The sequence below is a fragment of the Miscanthus floridulus genome, chromosome 18 (assembly GCF_019320115.1).
Source record: "Miscanthus floridulus cultivar M001 chromosome 18, ASM1932011v1, whole genome shotgun sequence".
Classification (NCBI taxonomy): Eukaryota; Viridiplantae; Streptophyta; class Magnoliopsida; order Poales; family Poaceae; genus Miscanthus; species Miscanthus floridulus.
In genome coordinates this window covers 92175131-92197175 of record NC_089597.1, presented here as the reverse complement: position 1 = coordinate 92197175, position 22045 = coordinate 92175131, and the positions used below count along the sequence as shown (strand labels likewise).

General features: G+C 44.3%; 1 protein-coding gene and 1 pseudogene across 1 annotated transcript; both read right to left on the bottom strand.

Moving 5' to 3' along the window:
* Nucleotides 1-4851: 4851 nt before the first annotated feature.
* On the bottom strand, nucleotides 4852-6497 carry LOC136524186 (vegetative cell wall protein gp1-like). The gene is made up of 3 exons (XM_066517642.1): nucleotides 6466-6497; nucleotides 5294-5817; nucleotides 4852-4949 (listed from the first exon to the last, which is right to left on the bottom strand). The coding sequence occupies exons 1-3, from the start codon at nucleotides 6495-6497 to the stop codon at nucleotides 4852-4854; spliced, it is 654 nt and encodes a 217-aa protein (XP_066373739.1).
* Nucleotides 6498-13363: 6866 nt separating this feature from the next.
* Nucleotides 13364-14929, bottom strand: LOC136524185 (putative B3 domain-containing protein Os06g0632500; annotated as a pseudogene).
* Nucleotides 14930-22045: the final 7116 nt, after the last annotated feature.

Genomic DNA, 22045 nt, shown 5'->3' with positions numbered 1-22045 from the left:
CAGCAAAAGAGGAACTAACAAGAAAAAAGCAAGCACATGAAAAGCAATTTTTGAGTGGCGAGGTAAAAGGAATGTATCTTTTGGAGCAAGTAGCAGCGAAGCTACTCTGGGAATTGGTGAGCCTAGAAAAGCTTACTTCGTTGCTAAATTCTTCTATCAAAAAATTATATTTGTAATATTATGGTTTTATTGTCATAGAATTTTAATGTAATTTAAACTAAATTGCAGTGTCATTCAACCTAGTTTGTTAAGGGAACATTTTCTTTTCAATATCGATAAACTATAATATATACTTGGTATACATATGGTGACATACTGACATATAGCATTTATGTTTACTTTGAATTTAACAAGGGCAAGCCGAGTAAGTTAGAACAATATAAAGTGTACTTTATAGCTATTTAATCATCAATTCAAGCTCTAGCGCTAATTTTGAGCATAGTGGTGAAGCTTAAATGATTGTTTATGTCATTCTAGTAACAAACTATGCAAACTACTATCTAAAATTCTTACGTTTAAAAAAGTACAAAAATAAAGTTCTGAATAAATACAATAAGAATAAGTTTCATGGTATTATGAGACCTGTTATTCAACAAGAGCCACCATAACTTACGTTAAAGTTTGCCATACAGAGGGAGAAAAACTGTGGATATCGATGGAAAAAAACATACATATTTATTGATAAGTTTACCACACCCAGAGATTATAGAGTATTTATATACCTATTGTGTTAGAAAATGAACATGGTGACACATAGCATTTATGTTGTGACAAACTAGCACATGTAAAGATTTTCCATGTACAAATCTAGTTGACGAGAAAGATCTCCACTCCTTCAAATTCTTTCTTTCAGTGCGTGCTGTCTGTCCGAGCCTCCAAAGGCCGCAAGGTTTGCATAACACTATGACAGCATATACGAGGGACTCATCTAGTGCCTGATCTTTTATAATGACAGCTGGAGATCAAAACAGACAAATAGAATTGGTGCAACTTCAACCCAAATAAATATATATAGCTAAAGCAACCTAGCTACAAATAAATATATCTATCAACTACTATGTCCATCTACACGCATAGCTCTCGCCTAACACTATTATGGACCTCCTGACGATCAAGAGCTCACGATCACAGGATTCTGCCCAAAAGTTGCCATCTTAAAGCATTGTGGTTACAGCGTGCACTGCATTACCATGCACTGGTTATACATTCATTCATTTAGGCGTGTAGGAGAGGAGCCAACGCAAGCCGTGCAAGTACTCTTTCTCAAAAGGTTGCAGCTAGGCAGGCATCAGGGGTCGCAACTTGCACTTTGCAAATGGGATTATTAGTGGCAGCTTTTGGGAAGTTTTGTTCTTCTTTTGACTGGTCCTACCAAACTATTGTACGTACACATGATGATCGTCTTAATTCTTATTTTACTTGCATTGACCTAAATGTATATATAGCTTGTTGCTGTGGGATACATGTGCGATAATTATGCAAGCTAAAGGTAAGAAGCTAGAACAAGAAGAATTTGCTGCGACTATATATACCGGCCCTATATGGTAAGGAATAAGAGAAAGCACTACTGGATTCAGGTTCTTTATCGAGTGTCTGAGGCACTCGGCAAAGAACACACGATAAAAAATTGATTGGCAAAGCCCTCTTTGCCGAGTGCCCCGAGAGCCCCGGGGGCACTCGGCAAAGAAAAGCGACCGTCACGGCGTCGGTCCCGTTGACGGTCTCTTTGCCGAGTGCCAACCCTGTAGGCACTCGGCAAAGATTTTTTTATTTTAAAAAAAAAAATTCTTTGCCGAGTGTCCCATGGCCGGCGCTCAACAAAGTTTGAAATTTTTTTTAAAAAAAAATCTTTACCGAGTGCCCTCTGGCTAGCACTCGGCAAAGTTTGCATTTAAAAAAAATTGCCGAGTGCCCTCTGGCTGGCACTCGGCAAAGTTTGAATTTTTTTTAAAAACAATTTCTTTGCCGAGTGCCCTCTGTCTGGCACTCGGCAAAGTTTGAATTTTTTTTTAAAAAAATCTTTGCCGAGTGTCATGGTCATGACACTCGGTAAAGCTGGAAAAACGGTTTTTCGAGCGCCTATTTTTTCAGCTTTGCCGAGTGCTGTGACCATGGCACTCAGCAACGGGGTCCTTTGCTGAGTGCAACACTCGGCAAAGTGACCCAAAACAGTAATTTTTTATTTTTTTACATTCCATCATGACAAATAAATTCATACAAACATATATCTCATTCATCACATATATATATCTCATCTATCACATATACATCTCATCCATCCGCACATATCACATCCATCACAATATATATCACATATATAATAATAAGTGATCAAGTCCATCCAAATAAATCCACAAGTCCATCGTCCACAAGTGCATCGCAAGTATATCACAAGTCCATCACCAAGTGAACAACAAATGAAAAAAATACAACGTGCACTCATCTCGGCCACTGCGACTGTGGTGAAGGCCCAGCTCCATCATTCGGAGGTGCATGAAGTGGATTATTCGAACCACCGTCCGATGGAGACTACATAAAGGAGAAAAGATTGCATGTAAGATTATTTGGATAGCTAATCTAGGAAGGTAGAGGCCATACAAGCAAAGCACAAGCGAAAGTAAAAAACTTTCATACTCACAGGAGTAGCTGGAGCTGCAGGATACGGAGGCGGAGGTGGAACCAATAGCCCAGTTGGCAGAGAGTGTTGCCCTTAGACTTTTCAGTGTCCATGAGTGTTGCCTAAAGTGCCTCGGCGATATTCTTTTCAGTGTGCATTACATCAATGTTATGTGGCAGAAGAAGGTCATCGAAATAGGGGAGCCTCGTCATGCCCGAGATATGAGTCCACATATGTTGCTCACCATATTCCATAAAACCACCTTCTTCATTGGGCACAAGAGCATCTATCTAAGCATGAACCTCGGCACCAGTCATCATCCGCGGTGCAGGATTTGTCACTTTGACACATTTCGTAAAGTTCTTGATATCTTGTCTGAATAGATGGTCAAGAGGTAGGAATTGACGATGTCTGTCGAATGACGAATACTTGCCACCCTTCTGCAATCAAATGAACCTCACACCTTCCTTGCATATTGGGCATGGAAACTTCTCGTGAACACACCAAGCGCAGAATATCCCATACGCCAGAAAGTCATGCAGGGAGTAGTGGTACCAAACGTGCATTTTGAAGGTTGTCTTTGTAGCTCGATCGTATGTCCATACCCCTTCGTCCCAAGCATGGACCAATTCATCAAACACAGGCTCCATGAACACACCCATATTTCTCCCTGGATGTCCAGGAATTATCAACGACAAGAATACGTTATGTCGTTGAAAGGAGACACCGGGGGGAGATTAAGGGGGATAACGAAGACGGGCCACATGTGTATGGGGCAGCCATCATTTCATAAGGATTGAACCCATCTGTTGCCAGCGTGACACGTACATTATGAGCCTCATCTGCTTTGTCACGATGTTTGTCATTAAAGCGGATCCAAGCTTCACCATCGGATGGATGTACCATCTTATCAGGATTGTACCGTTTGCCATTTTTGTGCCATGTCATTTGTTTCGTGGATTCCTCGGTCATGTATAGCCGTTGGATCCTCGGTAGGAACAGAAAGTACCATAGGATTTTTACGGGGATCGTAAGTTGCCTCTTCTGGCCATCATTAGAGTCTACCTCCAGTTATCTGGAGGATTTACACTTTGGACAGAACTTTGCATGCTCGTGTTCTTTCCTAAATAGGACGCACCCCTTCGGATAAGCATGTATCTGCTCATACGACATCTTAAGTGCACGAAGGAGTTTCTGTGACTCGTACATGCTCTTTGGCAGAATGTGGCCCTCCGAAAGCAGGGTGCCAATCACAGCCAACATCTTATCGAAGCCAGGTCAACTCAAGTTTAACTCGGACTTCAACCCCATTAAGCATCTAATGGCATCCAGTTGAGACACCGTTGACCGGTCGTGAAGGGATTTCTGTGCCGAGTCCATCATGTCGTAGAACGCCTGTGCGGCTGCCTCTATCTCCTCCTTCTCACGTCCCTCATCGAACTATCCTTGGTGAAAGTCATCTAACATGTCTGCTACCCTGGCATCAGCATCAAAAGCTTCCACCCGTGGTCTCACCACCTCCTCTATAATACGATAGGCTTCACCATGGTGGACCCATCGAGTGTAGTCCAGCATAAATCCATGCTTCACAAGATGTTTACCCATTTCCACCTTGTTTACCCTTCTCCTATTTCCACATTTGCTGCAGGGACACAAAACTAGGCAATGTCCTTTAGTAGCCTTGCCAAATGCACTGTTTAAGAAAGCATCGGTCTTGTTCATCCATTCCGTGGTGTAATCACTCTGACTTCTCCAGCCCATGTACATCCACTGACGGTCATCCATCCTCTAACATATGTATCAGCCATCAATTGCATCTACATGGTGTTCCTACTGTCTAATAGGTGAGGATATGTCATAATCCCACCCGTGGATGCGTAGATGAGGTTAGTTTCTATGCTCTACTCCTATCCGAGACAGAATTTTGGCAGCACCTCCCCGCTGTTCTCCAGATACACGTCCTGCCAAAGAAGAGTGTGTATCTAGAGAATAACAGGGAGGTGATGCCGAAACTCTGTCTCGGACCGGAGTAGACCATGGAAACTAACCCATCTACGCATCCGCGGGCTGTCCAAAAAACGTGGACAATCTGAAATAGATACGGTCATAGATATGCAAAGATCTGCATACCTCCAACCGTATCTCTTTCGAATGGGAGACGCCTAACTGGGTTACACGATCTACGACCATGATACGGAAAGAGGGGTTATACCTAGGGTGGTGGTAGAGTCAGGCTAGCGGGGCCGTGGCGGGTCGGTGCAGTGGCGAGGCGACGTGGTGCAGGCAGACCAGCACGGCGACAGGAACTTGGACTCCGCTCCGACGGGCTCTTCTTTACAAAAATGGAACAAAATAATGTCATTTAAAAAAATCGATAGAACCTCCCCTGCATGGTGAGGTTTCCAAAACTTGCAAAAAATAGCGGCACGATGGCCAACAAGCACATATGTCTCAAGAGAAGCCATGTAGTTTGGATATCAATCCATGCAGAAGAATATATCAAGTAGTACCACTAGTTCTACTACTACTACCACTAGTTCTACTACTACCACTACTTCTACTACTACTACCACTAGTTCTACTACTACTACTACTACCACTAGTTCTACTACTACTACCACTAGCACTACTACTACAACTATCACTACCACGACAACAACAAGAGAGAGGGCAAACCTGACGGACGCCGGGGGTAGGGGCGGGTGGCGTCGGGGTCGGGGTCAGGGTCGCCGGAGTCGGGAACGGGGTCGGGCACCGGCGGCGTCGGGGCGGGCGGTCCACGGGGCGTGGCCGGGGGCAGGGCCGGCTCCTCGGCGTGGGCGAGTTGGCCACGCTCGGCCACACGCGAGCTCAGGGGCGGGGGTAGGCGCCGGCGCGTGGCCCGGTGGCTGGCGGGCGCGGGGGCGGCCGTGGGCGCGACGCACAGGGAGGGGAGGGCGGCACGCGGCTCGGGGGCGGGGCAGGCCGGCGTGGCTGTGGAGGGCAGCGCGCGACGCGGGGTGGGCCGGCATGGGCACGGATGGCGGTGCGCAGCGTGGGGGCGGGGGCGGGCCGGTGTGGCCGCGGATGGCGGCGCGTGGGGGGCCGGCGTGACCGCGGAGGGCGGCGCACAGCGCGGGGGCGGTGGCGGGCCGACGTGGGAGCGTATGGCAGCGCGGGGGCGGGGGCGGGCCGGCGGGGGCGCGGGGCTGGCTGGCTGTCTGCTTGGAGGCACTCGGCAAAGATTTTTTTTTGAAATATCTTTGCCGAGTGTCCCAGATCTGGCACTCGGCAAAGTTTTTTTTTGGAAAATACTTTGCCGAGTGCCCCTGACACGGCACTCGGCAAATATTTAATTTTTTTTGAAATGTCTTTGCCGAATGTCCCAGATCTAGCACTCGGCAAAGTATTTTTTTTGGAAAAATACTTTGCCGAGTGCCCCTGACACGGCACTCGGCAAAAATTTAATTTTTTTGAAATGTCTTTGCCGAGTGCCCCTGTGGAGGCACTCGGCAAAGAGGAAATTTCTAAAAAAAAATAAAAATCCTCTTTGCTGAGCGCCTTATTTTTGGCACTCGGCAAAGACCCCCTTTGCCAAGTGCCATACCCGGCGCTCGGCAAAGTTTTTTTTTGTTTTTTGTCTCCAAATTTTTTGTGCAGGCCTTTTAAAGTACCAGGAACTCCTAATTAGAATTTGAGGATTTTTTGTGGCTTTTTTATATATTTAGTTATTTTATTTCGTTTACTTGAATTTTTTCGAAAAATATAAATTTGAACTGCACGTGGTGGTATGAATAATGGAATTTAATGATTCAAAAATTGATAGTCATATTAGTGAGTGTAGTATGAGGCCGTATCCAGGAACGGACCCAAAATTTTGGACATCTTGTTCACGAAACATGACCGCGAACTTGCGTGCGAAGTGTTTTTAAATTCTATAAAAAACAAACGAAGTCCGAAAATCATAAAATTTGTTGAGATGTTGTGATATCATATGTTAAGTGAACGATGTTCTCTGTCTCTTTGAGGCAACAAGTTTGCTCATTACAATCTGTACTCTACAATCTGAGGCAGGTAGCCTAAGCTGTGAAGGAAAGTCGTGCATATCTATTTATACTTGTACTCATCCCTTTATTTACACAAAAAGTCGATCGACAAGATCACAAACAAACAGTGGTTTGGGTACAACAATAATTAGGGTACCAAAGTAAACCAAGACTGCCAATGCAAATCAAGCCGCTACCGTCCAACTTGTACTGTCGATTAATTGACATGAGGTAGTGAATAGTGATCACCACAAGTAGCTAGACCAAATCTCTTGATGAACAACGTACATCAATTAATTATAAAAAATGACCCTGAAATGACCGCACGTATTAGTGACTCTGAGAGATGCCGGCTTATCGCCATAAACTTTTCAATTGCGGAAAAGGTTAAAAAATTGCTCTATATCGTACCTTAAACCCAGGACTAGCTAGCTAGCTTCAGGTGATCGTGTGAATGTATCGAATTGAAGCCCAAATACTATCTGCCTTCCATTATTACCATAATATATTCATGACATCTCAAATCCAATTACGCCATCAGCAGCACTACACTTCATTGTTCGCAGAGCAACTAACTGTTCAGACCTTGCAGTGTTCACAGCAACGGCTAAGCTATAGCTGGAGAAGTCTGAAGAAGAAAGAATCTGCACCCAAGCTCGACCGTCAGAAGAGCAGTCTATTCGTCGTCTCGTCTCGTCCCGACGTGCACAACACGTAGCCCGCTCGATGAGCTGATCGATCCCGGCCGTCGGACGCCGCCGCAGAGGTGATTCCGGGCATCCTGGCCGCCCGCTGTGCGCCCACCCTCCGCTATAAATTGGGGGAGGACCCGGTTGCCCCAGCACATAAGCAAGCAGCAGCAGTTTCCTAGTGAGCTTACTGCTAGCTAGTGCCTGACAACTGTCGTCTGTGCTCTGAGAAGCTTAGCGTCTACAGCCGTCAGGCAAGAAGAAGAAGAAGCTTCGGGTGATCGATCGCCGGAATGGGAGCCAGCCTGTGTTGCATCGGGTCAGGAGGCGGGTACTACGCCGACGACGAGCCGGGGTACGAGCAGCCGCGGCGGTCGTCCAGGACGGTGCGGCCGAGCGACGAGGACGGGCTGTGGTACGTCAGCGAGCGCGACGTCGACATGAAGGCGTCCGAGTTCATCGCCAGGTTCCATGCCACCGCCTCGACCTAGGTTCGTGGAGGCCTGGTGTCCATCCATGCACGCCGATCACCATGCATGCATGTGAAAGCTTTGGTCTAGCTATCTGGATCTCTATCAGGCTGATGTCTCTATTCTAGCTAATATAATCTCTAGTCTCTAGCTAGTGCTTCTCTGCTTCCCCGGTTGATGATAGCTAGTTGGTGTTGGTTACTACTCTACTTGGTTCATTCTCCATTAATTAGTACGTGCTTGATATAATTAAGCCCCATGCATGTCAATAGATCGATCTACGCTCAAATAACTGTAACTATGTATGTACGGATGTGTACATCTGTTCCTCCTAAATATATAAGGGCAATGTTGGATGAGCTTATGGATGTATATATATGGATATATAAGGAGTTGGTTTCCAAAATGAAATGCTTAGCTAGTTTTTTCTTTCTTTTTGAGAGCTTTGTTGAAAATTAAGGAACGTCGTCATTACATACGAGACTGCTCACCAAGTCCCAGACTGAATAAAAGAACACTTTGACTCTCACAACGCTAACTCATGCGCAAATTTATTCTGCTCTCTCCCAACTTTGCCAAAGGAAATGCTTCCCTAGTTTTCTGCTTTATTTTATTTTTGTCATTTTTTTCTCCTAAATAAGGGGATACTTAATTATACAGTGATGGCCTGTGAGTGTTATTACGATCTGAGAGGAACAAGGGATGATATGGCCTGAACAAGAAATTGGCAATCTTATATGAAGAGATGGACTGTTGATCAGGGTTTTCAATTTCGGTATTACAAAAATTTCGGCCAACACCGAAACTACCGAATTTCGCGAAATTCGGCCGAAATTTCGGCGAATTTTTTTTAGAGACTAACACATGAAGTATGCTTTTTCTAAAAAAAAAACATTTAAATCTAAACAAATATTAGTATGATTTATGACTACACATCTATTGAATACAAAAATATGCAATATAAACAATAAAAAATTGAGTCTAAAGTTATATAACACATGTATTAGTGTATTACAAAATTTCGGATTTTTCTTTCGGCCACCACCGAAATTACCGAATTTCGCGAAATTTGGCCGAAATTTCGCCAAAATTTTGAACCCTGCTGTTGATTGGTATACCAGGCTAGCTACCAGCTTCCACCTGTATCTGTTTTTTGTCCTCATCAGGAATGCTAGCTTATAGCTACTTGTTCTGATTAACAAAAAACTACAGTCGCCTAGTCTTCAACAGTTTAACTTGTATATATGCTGGATAAATCAATTAACTATATTCAGTTTTAATTTGCAGATAGTATCATCTATAACTTCATCATTAAAACCTAGATCGATCACAACATGACGTTTGTTTTTAACTGAACTAATTTTTAGTTTGCAGAGCCACTAAAACCAAGATCGATCACAACATGATGTTTGTTTAACTGAACTAATAAAAAAATTTGATTCCATAATAGAATCTAAGGCCACCAATTACCATCAGTGAACAAAATAAAGCGGTTTCTTAATTGGCTATCCAATGACACTCGAGATGAAAAAATAAAATAAGTTTGCAGGGAAACTAGAAATCAACTTGTGTGCAAACATATGTCTATGAGTTTCAATCCAGTGGTGTATTCATCTTCCAGCCTTCCACATAATATTTAGGATACAGTGGAAGGACAAAAATTGGAATTTAATTAGACAGGAATCTTAGTTTAACATAGTGACCAAAAACAACATCTAGTTGATCAGTAATAACTTATTTAACAATTTTTATATTATTCTTCCAAGTGAGACTCGCAAAGATGTTCTGCTTCTCATTATTTCTAGAGATTCGTTGCTTTGGATCATTAATTTCCTTTCCTACTATTAAATTTGGTTTGCAATTAATTTTGCAAAATATTTATGCAACTTTTATGTTTCCGTTCATTGAAATATTTTATTTATATCTGAATAGCTTCTGAAGAAAACGGACCAAAAGTGATCATTTCTCAAAGCTCAGATAATATATATCACATGACTAAACTATTTTCTAATTACGGTTGGCTTGATATTTCCACAAAAATGAAATGAAAATGCTTGTCCATTGACTTTTCTTTTCATAGTAATTTTGAAATTAATATCTGTGCTGCATTACAGAAAACAATTTCGCCCACAAATGGAGTGGCATTTTGGTTTTCGATAGTATAGTCTTTTCAATCAAGTGAACATATTCTACAGCTATATACCTCCACGCCGTTTAAAACTCTTATAGCCGCAAAATCGGCCATTGAAGAATTTATAAAATGTGAAGATGGCTATTTTCTCCGACAAAAGTTTGATCAGGAACACATTTGTCCCGTGAACTTCTCCCTGTTTCATGCATTGATGCATAGTGGTATCTCATAGCCCAGAACCGTGTTCCAGCCTAGCAATGTAACCTAACCATGTCAGGATGTCCTTGGCTCCCTGCCGATCACGGTGTCACGTTAGATGACCAATCAGTCTTTGCATTAGTCACCTCTCGTGCACGCTGCCATGACATTTCCTCCATGCCATCACAATGCAAGTTGGCAATCAGATTCTGAATTCTGATGAGCGCAATTTTTTTGATGTGTTGCCTCAATTTATCTCATTCTGCATGCATATGTTCGACTGCTATCTCAATCCATCACAATATATACAAATCAGACTTGACATATTTTAATTAATTTCACTTAAACTGCAATTTTTTTACACCTGAATCAACACACATAATAATATAACATGGTCAACAAGGATCACCAGCATCCAAACTCTTAAGAACATGTGATGCGAGTTCCCGGCAAAAAAAATTCGATCCAACTTGGGGATCACAAGAATTTGTCTTTGAGCTCTCATCCTTTCTTTCCATTAACGTTCGAAATTCCCCCTCTATATAGCCATCATCACTTTAGGGGTATCAAGCTTCTCGAGAGAGAAACTTTAGGGGTATCAAATATTCCCAGGGCAAATGTCCTCCTGTTAGATAAGAACGAGCCAATGATTTGTGACAATTCATTGGACCTCTTGTTGGAAAATGACCCAAAAGGATCATCGCTTTGTGCCGAATCAACTGTCCTGGGGATCACTTATTTTCCAGTGCCGTGCAATTACAAATTACTGTGTCTTTGACTGTCAATCCACATATTTTATGAACAGAGTCTGAATATGCCCAAGAGATGGTGGAGATGTCGTTCTGAGAGAGTAAAAAATTCCCAAGGCATATACCCAAACACTTTCACTTTCAACAGTACAAATTGTGAGACATCTACAAGATTTCGTGTATACCATTGTATGCAGATACTATAATGTATATATGCAGATATACCATATATAATTCATGATCAGATCAAGCGAAATTTGTGCAAAACAGTTATGAATCACTGAATCCATTTTTTTTATGTAGTTCTGAAAAGCAAAAATATATTAAGCAGATGTCTAGAGTACACTTCAAGGAGAATATCACAATATATGTCTCCATAATTCATATTTAAAATGGACACTTTATGAAAGTCTAAGCTTCAAACAGCTTCTGCGACTTCTTTTTTGTTTTTCTATTGTTGAAGGAACAAAAGGTGATAGAGAATTAGGTCACCACTTGAGACAACATTGGATGGAGGAGAACCATCTTCAGACTGTGTTGTACAGCTAAGAGAGTTGCTGCAAGAGCCTTTTCTGTACTTGGGGAGTACCAGTTTCCTCTGAAAAAGTACACCAGGTTTCTGGAGGATTAACCATTGTTAATGCTATAGTCTTGCTGGAACAATCCTTAATTTTTACTAACCTAGTTATTCTGGTAGTTATCAAGTACGATTTAACAAACCTTTTCACCTAATAAAGATTCTGTTTTTTAATAATTATTTAAGCACCCTGAAGCTAATAAACTATCGTTCTTGATTTTGACATCATAGGCATTATCTTATTGTTCAGTGAACCAAACTTAAGAACCTAATTCTCACCTAGTTCAGATAGCTCCTCGGTGGCACAATCTTTACTCCAAATCTTCAACTTAATGCTGCCATATGGCAAGTGACAGGAACTTCACTGTTGGTTCTAAACAAGATTTATGCTGATCTTACCAAGCTGCAAACCAAAGAATCTGAAGAAAGTAGAAGGAAAAGAAAAGGTGAGCTGTTCTGTGAGGCAACCATCAGAACTAGTAGGTTTTATCAGACCTGCGCAGTCGCGCTCATCTGAAAAGAGTGTCATTCCATCACCTTAGTGAAAAAATTAGAGGACAAAGCTTGCATTGGGTCAAGAACCACTTCCATATTGAAGCCACACGAGAGATTTTACTTTGAACCAGCAAAAAAGCTGTGCTAAGCATCGATTCCCTGCACAAAACTAGCTCTCAAGTACCATGTGTTCTTATCCTCAGAACATCTGGGTCTTATTTTCCATTCTGCTTCTTAAACAGAATTCATGTACAACTGATAAGTGACCAACTTAACATTAGCAGGTGCAGAATGTGGACATGTCAAGAAATGAGATTAAAAATCTACCGGTGTGCATCAAGTAATCTGCCAACATTATAAATAAATATACTGATGCTTCAAACTTTCAGTGGCCCAATATTCCTTAGACTACCATACTTTGAGTTCTATATTCTCAGACTAACAGAGACTAACATCCACATGAAAATAACTAACCAAGAACTGACCTGTCACAAGTGGACTTGGCAAGCAAAATATTGAGACTAACTCCTAGCCTCCTACTAGCTGGACACAATTGTGACATGCCAGACAGTTGTTTCGATGACTCTGAAGGTGCAGCAGTCGCCTTCTTTTAGGTTGTTTTCGCTGCAAAACCTTTTCAAGCCTGGTCCACTTAAGTAGCCATAGTTGATGGCGTTTTTGAAGCATACAGACCAAGATCTTGTGTTGCCCACCTATGTTTTCAGTGTGATTTCACATGCTTCCAAAAGACCAACCGAAGAGCAAAAGGACCCTTTCAAACTCTGCATTATTACCACAGTTTGCATAAATGCTTCAGATAGGGGGATGACAGCTTTTGCGAATAACAGAGTTTGCAAGTACCACTAATCGAATATGATGAAGAGTAGGAGTTACGATGTAGAGCATGGACTTTTGGTGTTTTTGTGTATTGTAAAAACACATTTTCCTAGCTTGAAACAAGTGTAAGATGGTAGTGGTTTTGTTGCCTTTTCTGAAAACAATAATTCTTAGTCCGAATTCAAGGGTTTCAATGAACTACCTGAACTAGTCCGTTTTGGCTAAGGTCAAGAACTATGTATTTTAAGTGTGTTTTTCATTTTTAGATCAGAATGAGGTAAATATATTGCAATGGGTCCAAACTATTAATTCAGGTCACTATAATCATTTATCCCAAGGTATTGCACAAACACTTTCCTGAATAAGGTATTCTAAAAAATCAGAATGAACTAAATTACTGTGTGTCGATGTGGCATGCGTTTTAAAACAGAAATTGAAATTTGCATGTTTATTTGTTAAACTGAGAAAATCCTCAGTACAAAGACCTGAATTGCAAAATTCAGTGGAGCAAGGAGACTGATTTGCACTGGTTTAATTTCTCATTCGTTGACAAGTATGTTTATCAGAAAATTAAACTAAACACAGTTGCAGGAATCATAAGTGCTCACAAATAGGCGCGTAAGATCAAAGCCAGTAACCCGCTTTGTGAGTGAATGACAAGGCATGGTGCAGACAAGTTTCTTCTGCGATACAGCCTTCTTCGCAGAAATTGGGGAAAGATTTGGTTTTCCATGATATACATCCACACGGGTACTCTCATTCCTGGTCTTCTTTTTCTTCTTGACAGGTGAAACACCAAGCTCTTTATCACCTGCACAATCAATATAATGTCACATTACCATAAGTGACAGTTCATAACTAAAGCCACTCAAGACTTGTACACTGTGCTGACTCACCTTGTTGCGGCACAGTGCTTGGACCTATCACTATCAAGTCATCAGTCATGTCTGCAGCTGCTGCTCCATACTCCTTCGAGTACCCGTTCTGCAGGAACGCCTCAACTATGAACACCATGTTATCTTCATACCGGAACAGAAGGATGTTCCCTTCAGAGAGATTGTGAGCGGTTAGAAACTGCGCCCAGCCATCTCCAAGTAGCACCCTCGGCTGACCACGGTCTAGTGCAACATGCGCCAGAACTTGCCAAGAGGGCTGAAAACCATGGCCTTCTGCGTGTTTGAACAACTTCCAGTCAGGTGTTCTTGCACGAATTAGTCAGGAATTTTCTGAAAGAATGGGCAAACAAAAGAAACAGTGGCCAATGTGGCACAAATAGCTACATTAGAATGGTGAATGTTGTTTTTATCTTTAATGGCATATGCCCCCATGTGTATCAACATTAGATACACATGGAGATGCATGTGGTCTCAATGGCAAATTTTCCAGGTTCCATTAGAACATTATAAACTACACATGTGGTAGCATGCTAGTTGGTGTATGTATTCAGTGAATAGAGATTAGAGAGGTGCGTGAGAGCTTGGTCACCATCTTTTCCAGGTCTTCCGTGTGAAGCACTCTCATGAACCGCTGTCACACCTGTGCAGCCATGCGAAAGAATCGTTCAAACAATCAGCACGAGTTTGCCGATTTGAATATATATAAGCATGTCCGGTGAAGTTCACCAGCGTGAGGCGTGCAGAACCGCGATAGGCAGCCGGCCACGTCGAACGCCCTAACCGTGGCCACCCCGCGCCGCTCCAGCCTGAACACCACGCTCCACCCGGCGCCGATCCCGTGCGCGGCCGCGAACTCAGCCCAGGCACCGCCGAGCTGCCACGACGACCCCCCGCCACCTCCGCCCGCACGGCGCAGCTCCGCGCGCCAGACCTTACCGAGCCGGCTCACCAGCAGCACCACCACCGCCCTGCCATCCCCCATGGCCATGCCCTCCTCACCGCCGAGCTGCGCCGCGAACTGGCCCGGGACGCGCTGCATGGATCAGGCACGCAGCAACTTAGTAGCGGCAATGTAGCACGATGCGTGTGAAAGAAACGAGGAGCCACCTCGTGAAGGTGTAGCGGCTCATTACCAGGTGATGGAGGGAGGACGGCGACAGCAGCGCCGCCGCGTACTTGCGCCGCGCGCGGTGGACGGAGGACGACATGCTCGCTCGGACGGCTAGGTGGACCGTGGAGGCGTGGACCGTGGACGGATACGATGCGGCGTGAGTGCGCGCAGGCTGCAGGAAGAAAAGGAGACGGGCGGCGACGCTTGGAGTCCCCGAGGCGGCGAGGCCCCGACGACAGCACCGAGGCTACAGATTCATTCCTAAAATAAGTTTTTTTTTGGACCAGGCCACCGGGGAAGACTAGTCTATACCTGTCCCGAATATATGTCGTTTTGATCTCTGAAAAATAACTTGGACTAAATATATATTAAAAATATTAAGATTTATGGTATATAATTAGTATCATTGGAAAGATCTTTGAATCTAGTTTTTTTAATAAATTTATTTAGAGATATAAATGTTGCACGTATTTTTTACAAATCGAGTCAAACTCGTGGCATGCACACCAACGACGACAGTTATTTAGGAACGGAGGGAGTACTCGCCAAATTATCTAAACACTTTATATATTTCCTAATGCATAATTTTTTGAAAATAATTTTTTGTCTAATCATGTCTTCTCTATGATTTATCTACCACGTCTCTTTGTATCAGTTCCCTGTCGATGTTTCACCACCGATAGCCTACCACGGGGGTACTCGGGGCAGTTTGTTCAGGCTTCAGCGTATGCAGAACTCGACGGTAAACGCAAGAGACAGTCGATTTATCCTGGTTCGGGCCCTTGACCGTGATCGAGTAATAGCCCTACGTCCAGTCGGCGTTAGCCTTTGCGTTGGATTGATTGTCAAGTGTTGTGTTGCGTTATCTGTTCTCCAAGAACTCCGCCCTTCTTTATATAGTCAGGAGGCCAGAGTCCTAGTCGGTATACAATGTAGAGTCCTAGTACGATTACAGGATAATATTACTACTAGGATTACATGAGAGGAATCCTAATCAAACTAGATCTCCTCTCTTCCTTGTGGTGTATCCCGTGGGTTCCGCATCGATAAGCCCCCGAGCACTTCATGGTTGAACTCTGAAAGCCTTGTCTTGTTCCTCCAGGTCTTACCGAGCAGGAACAAGCGTCGCCCGAGTGCTTTCTTGAGTGAAACCATGTAGCGCTTCTTGGGATCTTCAAGTGGTGTGTGCTTTTTTGAAGAAAAAGTACTCCCATCTTGGTGTAACCCCCGGGCCTCTTGCTATTTGGGACAGAGAGCTGGAGGGTCTTGTCTTGAAATTGCTCTGATTCTTCATCGAAGGGCTCTTGAGCATATATCCGGGTTCTTTATAAAAAAGAACTCGGATATAGCTTGATCCGGGTTCTTTTTGTCGTGAGGCCTTGAAGTGGTCTATCTTAAAGAAGTCTTTTTGGTAACGTGCACTTTTTCGAAGAAAAAAGTGCACTCACTGAGTGTAGCCTCCGAGCCTCTTGCTATGTTTCACCACCGATAGCCTGCCACGGTGGTACCCGGGGCAGTTTGTTCGGGCTTCAGCGTATGCAGAACTCGACGGTAAACGCAAGAGACAGTCGATTTATCCTGGTTCAGGGCCTCGACCGTGATCGAGTAATAACCCTATGTCCAGTCGGCGTTAGCCTTTACGTTGGATTGATTGTCAAGTGTTGTGTTGCGTTATCTGTTCTCTAGAAACTTCATTCTCTTTTATATAGTCAGGAGACCAGAGTCCTAGTCGGTTTACAATGTAGAGTCCTAGTAGGATTACAGGGTAGTATTACTACTAGAATTACATGGGAGGAATTCTAATCAAACTAGATCTCCTCTCTTCCTTGTGGTGTATCCCGTGGGTCCCGCATCGACAAGCCCCCGAGCACTTCATGGTTGAACTCCGGAAGCCTTGTCTTGTTCCTCCAGGTCTTGCAGAGCAGGAACAAGCGTCGCCCGAGTGCTTTCTTGAGTGAAACCATGTAGCGCTTCTTAGGATCTTCGAGTGGTGTGTGTTTTTTTTTGAAGAAAAAGTACTCCCATCTTGGTGTAGCCCCTAAGCCTCTTGCTATTTGGGACAAGGAGCTGGAGGGTCTTGTCTTGAAATTGCTCTGATTCTTCGTTGAAGGGCTCTTGAGCATATACCCAGGTTCTTTATCAAAAAGAACTCGGATATAGCTCGGTCCAGGTTCTTTTTGTCGTGAGGCCTTGAAGTGGTCTATCTTGAAGAAGTCTTTTTGGTGATGTGCACTTTTTTGAAGAAAAAAGTGCACTCACTGAGTGTAGCCCCCGAGCCTCTTGCTATTTGGAACAAAAAGTTGGAGGGTCTTGAATCTTATGTTGTTTAAAAACTCCTATCTTGAAGAATTCTTCTGAGTGATGTGCGTTTTTTTGAAGAAAAATTGCACTCACTAAGTGTAGCCCCCGAGCCTCTTGCTATTTGGAACAAAGAGTTGGAGGGTCTTGAATCTGAGTTGTTCAAAGAACCGAAAACCTCTCCTGTTGCAGCCCCCGAGCATATATCCGTGTTCTTTTATTCAAAAAGAACTGGATCTTGACATATTCTCTGGTAGTCTGCTGTTGTCAGATGTAGTTGTATGGTGGTGGTTGAGTGTAAATGCTATTTATTCACGAGTTGTACAATGTTGGTATATTCTTTCGAATATGCTTGTTCTTGAGTACTGTTCCTTCACGCATGAGTCCTCTTTCATTAAATTCTGTCTTTTCACTGTGTCCTTTGTTAGGTTTGTTCTGTTGGTGCTTCCGGTCTATGTGCACCACTTCTTTGGTCTATAAATACCCTCCTGGTGTGCTGTTTTGATTCATCGAGCATTTTGTTGCGTGGTCTGAAATCTCCGTAGTCATGAATATGATAGTTTCTGATGTAGAGCAGCCCCCAGACATATTTTGTAGTTCTTGTATATCTTGAATGTACCAGAAATGTTCTTGCCCAGGTCCGAGTTCTTGCTCTGGAGGTCCCTTTGTCTAAGATTGCGGAGGAAGCCGAGAGTCAAGAATATCTGGATGCCGTTGAAAAGGTGGAGCCTGAGGTCGAAGATTTAGCCAGAAGGATTGTGGATAATCTTAATATTGATATTTCTTCTCCTGATGACGATGCTTGATGTAATTGACCTTTGTACGCCAGCCTCTGTAATAGGATATTATACTCCTTTTTGAAGGAAGATTCTTTATTTTTTGTTGATGTCTTCTTTGCATGGATGTTGAAAGGATCAAGATGCCCAAGAGGGGGGGTGAATTGTGCTAATTCTAAATTCTCTTTCAATAATCAAATCCTACGGATAGCCCAATTAACCCCTTGTGCCTAGAAAAGTGTTTATATCAAACTAATGCACAACAACCTCGCAACCTATGTTCCAAACTTACTTTAGCAAGCAATTCTATGGATGTAAAACAAGTATTGAATTGCTCAACGTAAATACTCAAAGTAAGTGCTCAAAGTAAATAGAGAGAGAAAGGAACGCGTCGATGTTTTGCCGAGGTATCGGAGAGTCGCCACTCTCCACTAGTCCTCGTTGGAGCACCCGCGCAAGGGTGTAGCTCCCCCTTGATCCGCGCAAGGATTAAGTGCTCTCTACGGGTTGATTCTTCGATACTCCATCACGGCGAATCACCCAAAGCCACTCACAACTTGAGTTGGGTCACCCACAAGCTCCGCCGGGTGAACACCGAACTCCCGATCACCACCAAGCCGTCTAGGTGATGGCGATCACCAAGAGTAACAAGCACGAACTCTCACTTGACCACGCGAAGCCTAATGAGAAGATGGATGCACACTTTGCTACTCTTGATTTGCTAGTGAGGCTACTCTCTTGGATTCTCAAATCACAAACACCTCGCTAGGACCTTGCTCTTCTTGGCACTCACAAACGTGTTTCTCAGCTGTTGGAATGAGCAAAAGTTACTCCACTCACAAGTGGAGCTTCTATTTATAAGGCAGCCTAAAAAATGAACCGTTATGAGCTTCTGCGGGATGACCGGACGCTCCGATCATTTTGACCGGACGCTCCGGTCAGTTCAACCCGCGAACAGTTTTCAAGTGATGAACGGATGCTGTCAGGGTTCGGTCAGTACCGACCGGACGCGTCCGGTCGCTCTTGGATGCTTACTGTAAACGACCGAACGCTGGATACTCAGGGTCCGGTCACCACTGATCGGATGCGTTCGGTCACTCTTTTCCAAGTCTAGACCCTTACTAGAGTTGACCGGACGCTAGCCCTCAGCGTCCGGTCACACGACCTTCCAGCGTCCGATCACACCAGACTTGTTCTTCATGGTCAAATGAACTGACCGGACCCTACGGCCAGCGTCCGGTCGCACCGGAGCCAGCGTCCGGTCAGTGTTTGACCCTCCATTCACTTTCAACTTTCGAACATATGTGAATGAAGTTTGCTCCAAAGGATCTTAGGTATTCATAGGAGCTACCTAGAGCTAGTTTTAACAAGTGTGCACCACACCTAACTCACTAGACTCAACTAGGTCAAGCTACCCGTTCATACCCCCCTTAATAGTATGGCCAAAGGAAAAACAAAGTCCTAAACTACTCTAAGTGTCTCTCCAACTCCAATCGACACTTAGAACTAGTTATCCTTAACCTTGTCGTCCATCCTTTAAAAATCGAAACAATTTCCATCGTAGGGCATGACAACCTTGATTGCCCAATCGATCTCCATTACCATGACCTAACTTAATTGCCTCTGCAAAACACACGTTAGTCATAGTAATCTTGTATTAACATTAATCACCGAAATCCAACTAGGGGCCTAGATGCTTTCAATCTCCCTCTTTTTGGTGATTGATGACAATACCACCTCGAGTATGTTATGGAGTGAGGTTTTTAGACAGGCTTGATTCATATAAGCTTTTGTCAATAAGAACACAAGAGTTAGGCAAGCTTATATGATCCAAGCCATCACAATGTACTCAAAGGATATGAATAACGCATGAGTACAAGTAACAAAGCTCATTTGCTTCAAAGTGTAAACGCGGAAGCAAAAGCAAATGAGCATTACACAAGTGATATGACATATAGATAATGCAAAGTAGAAATCACACATGTCAAATATCACAACCACGTAGATGGCACTATCACATATATATAATAGTATGCATAAAAGTAAACTCACAAATGCATAAGTAATAGTGTATCACACAAATAAAACTCCAAATGTATATAATAAGCTAATACTCGATAACTAGCTCCCCCTAAAACTCGCCTGAAACTCGCTCATACTAGATAACTAGCTCCCCCTGAAACTCGCTCCCCCTAAGTCTATATACTCAAACCCTCTCCCCCTTTGGCGTCAAACACCAAAACCTAAGGGTCGGACGGCGGGGTAGCAGCGGACAAGTCGGGCACTGAAGTACATGGAGCAAGATGGAACTGGGCGCCATCATCATCTGACCCTGAGCTCTGAACTGACTGACCCTCTGAGGCAGGAAGTGTCGCTGAAGTGGTCTGGGTCTGAGCTGGGGCTGGTGCTGCCTGTGAAGCTGCAAGTATGTCTGTCGTAGGATCTGACAAGGCGACAGACGAGGGGAGCCTCTGAGTAGTCATGATAGCTGGAGCTGCTGTAGACGGACCGGTAGTATGCATGTGAGGTGGAGTAGGCATGCCGGTCAACTCGCTGAATGATGCTCCAAGACTCCTGGAGACTCACGTCTTAGGCACGAATAGCGAGGAAGACTACTCTGGTGAGAAACCTGTGTGATAAGGAGTGAACTGCAGGGCTACACTAGGTGAGGCTAACCACTAGGACACCTATACATGAGGTGAAGTAAACTGAGCTGGAGGCTGTCCCTGACTCTAGAGCCCGATGGGCTGTACTGCTGGAGTCGTCGAAGTGGTAGGAGGCTGTGCAAGCTGGGGCGAAGTCTATGGCAGTGGGATCCCAATGGCTGTCACTACATGCTGCATGAATCCCATGAGCTGCTGCTGCATAAGTAACTGCTAGTGCTGAAGGAGCTGCTGCTGCTGCCGCTAAAACTCGTCCTGACGAGCCTAAAATTGTGCGAAGTTGGCAGCTGTCTTCTGTGCCTGTCGTGTCTGATCCTGCTACATCCGCTCAAGAATAGCTATGAGAGCGGGGTCTGTCTGCGGAGCAGGTGGTGCAGAATTGGAGCTACCTGCCTCTACATCGTGTCTACGTGGAGGCATCTGAGGTATAGGCTGGTAGTCGTCGTCAGAGCTATCACTATACTCGCTCACCTCCTACTGTGCATCTAGCTCCTCCTCAGTGGCTGCAATCCCTCTGATGATCTCATCCTGCTGAGCTACGGACTCTGGCACATCGGGACGACGGCTAGGCTAACTAGGTGCCTGAGGAGTGGTGTGTCTGATCCTCTATGACAGGTTGTAAGCTGGGAACTCTATGGTAGCACCTGTATACTCATCCATCATGCCAGGGGGCTTATCAAGCACTACTCTACGGATGAGGAACGTGATCCAGTGAGCATAGGGAAGCTACCTGCGACCCTTGAACCCCTCAGCTATAGTATCCTCCATCTCTGAAAGAAGGAGGTCCCAGATATCAAATACTGTCCTCTGCATGATGGCATTGAGAAGCCAGAGCTATAGGCGAGTCAGGCCCTCCCTGTATCCCAACCTGGGAAGCAGTGTCCTCCTGATGATGGCCTCTAGTACCCTCGCTGTAGGAGTCAAGTCACTGGGGTTCCTGCTCGACCCCTCACCAAAAGACTCCTTAAAGCAATGCCGCACTAAATCTATAGGGGGCACTTGCCCTCCATGAGGACGCCTGGGAGGCTCCTGCTGACCATAGCAAACCTCATGCATCTTAATAGGCTGCTGCTGTAGCCTCAGTATCTCTCTAGCTCTGCCACTCGTCACTCTGTAGTCTTTGCCTTTGAAGGCAAAGTGAATGAATCTGTGATGTGGATCGATGTAGAGTGAAGCATAAAACTGACGGACCCAAGATGGTACATATATGGCCGTCCGTCCAATCAAATCTGTCAGTCCTAGCAAATATGACAAGTATGGCCGAATGCTCTCTCCGGCTGCTGCCACAATAGACTCTATCTGACAGACCCTCTGAGATCTGAACACTGCCCCACTGTTAAGATATGCATTGTAGAAATCCTCCTGCAGTGGCGTGTAGAAACCCTCAGCTGCTCTCTCATCCCTCCTCGGAGGAAACCAGACCTCAAACTCAACAAACCGTAGCTGCTGAACCTGCCTGGCTGTAGCGGCCCTCAAGTCGAGGTGAACCACTGGAGGCGGACCCTGAGGTCTG

Excerpts from the sequence above, each read along its gene's own strand:
- LOC136524186 (XM_066517642.1), bottom strand. The coding sequence starts at position 6,497 with ATGTTTCGTGAACAAGATGTCCAAAATTTTGG. Across the intron at positions 5,818-6,465 it reads CAAGATGTCCAAAATTTTGG|ACAGCCAGCCAGCCCCGCGC; the intron begins GTCCGTTCCTGG and ends GCCTCCAAGCAG. Across the intron at positions 4,950-5,293 it reads CTACCCCCGGCGTCCGTCAG|AAGAGCCCGTCGGAGCGGAG; the intron begins GTTTGCCCTCTC and ends ATTTTTGTAAAG.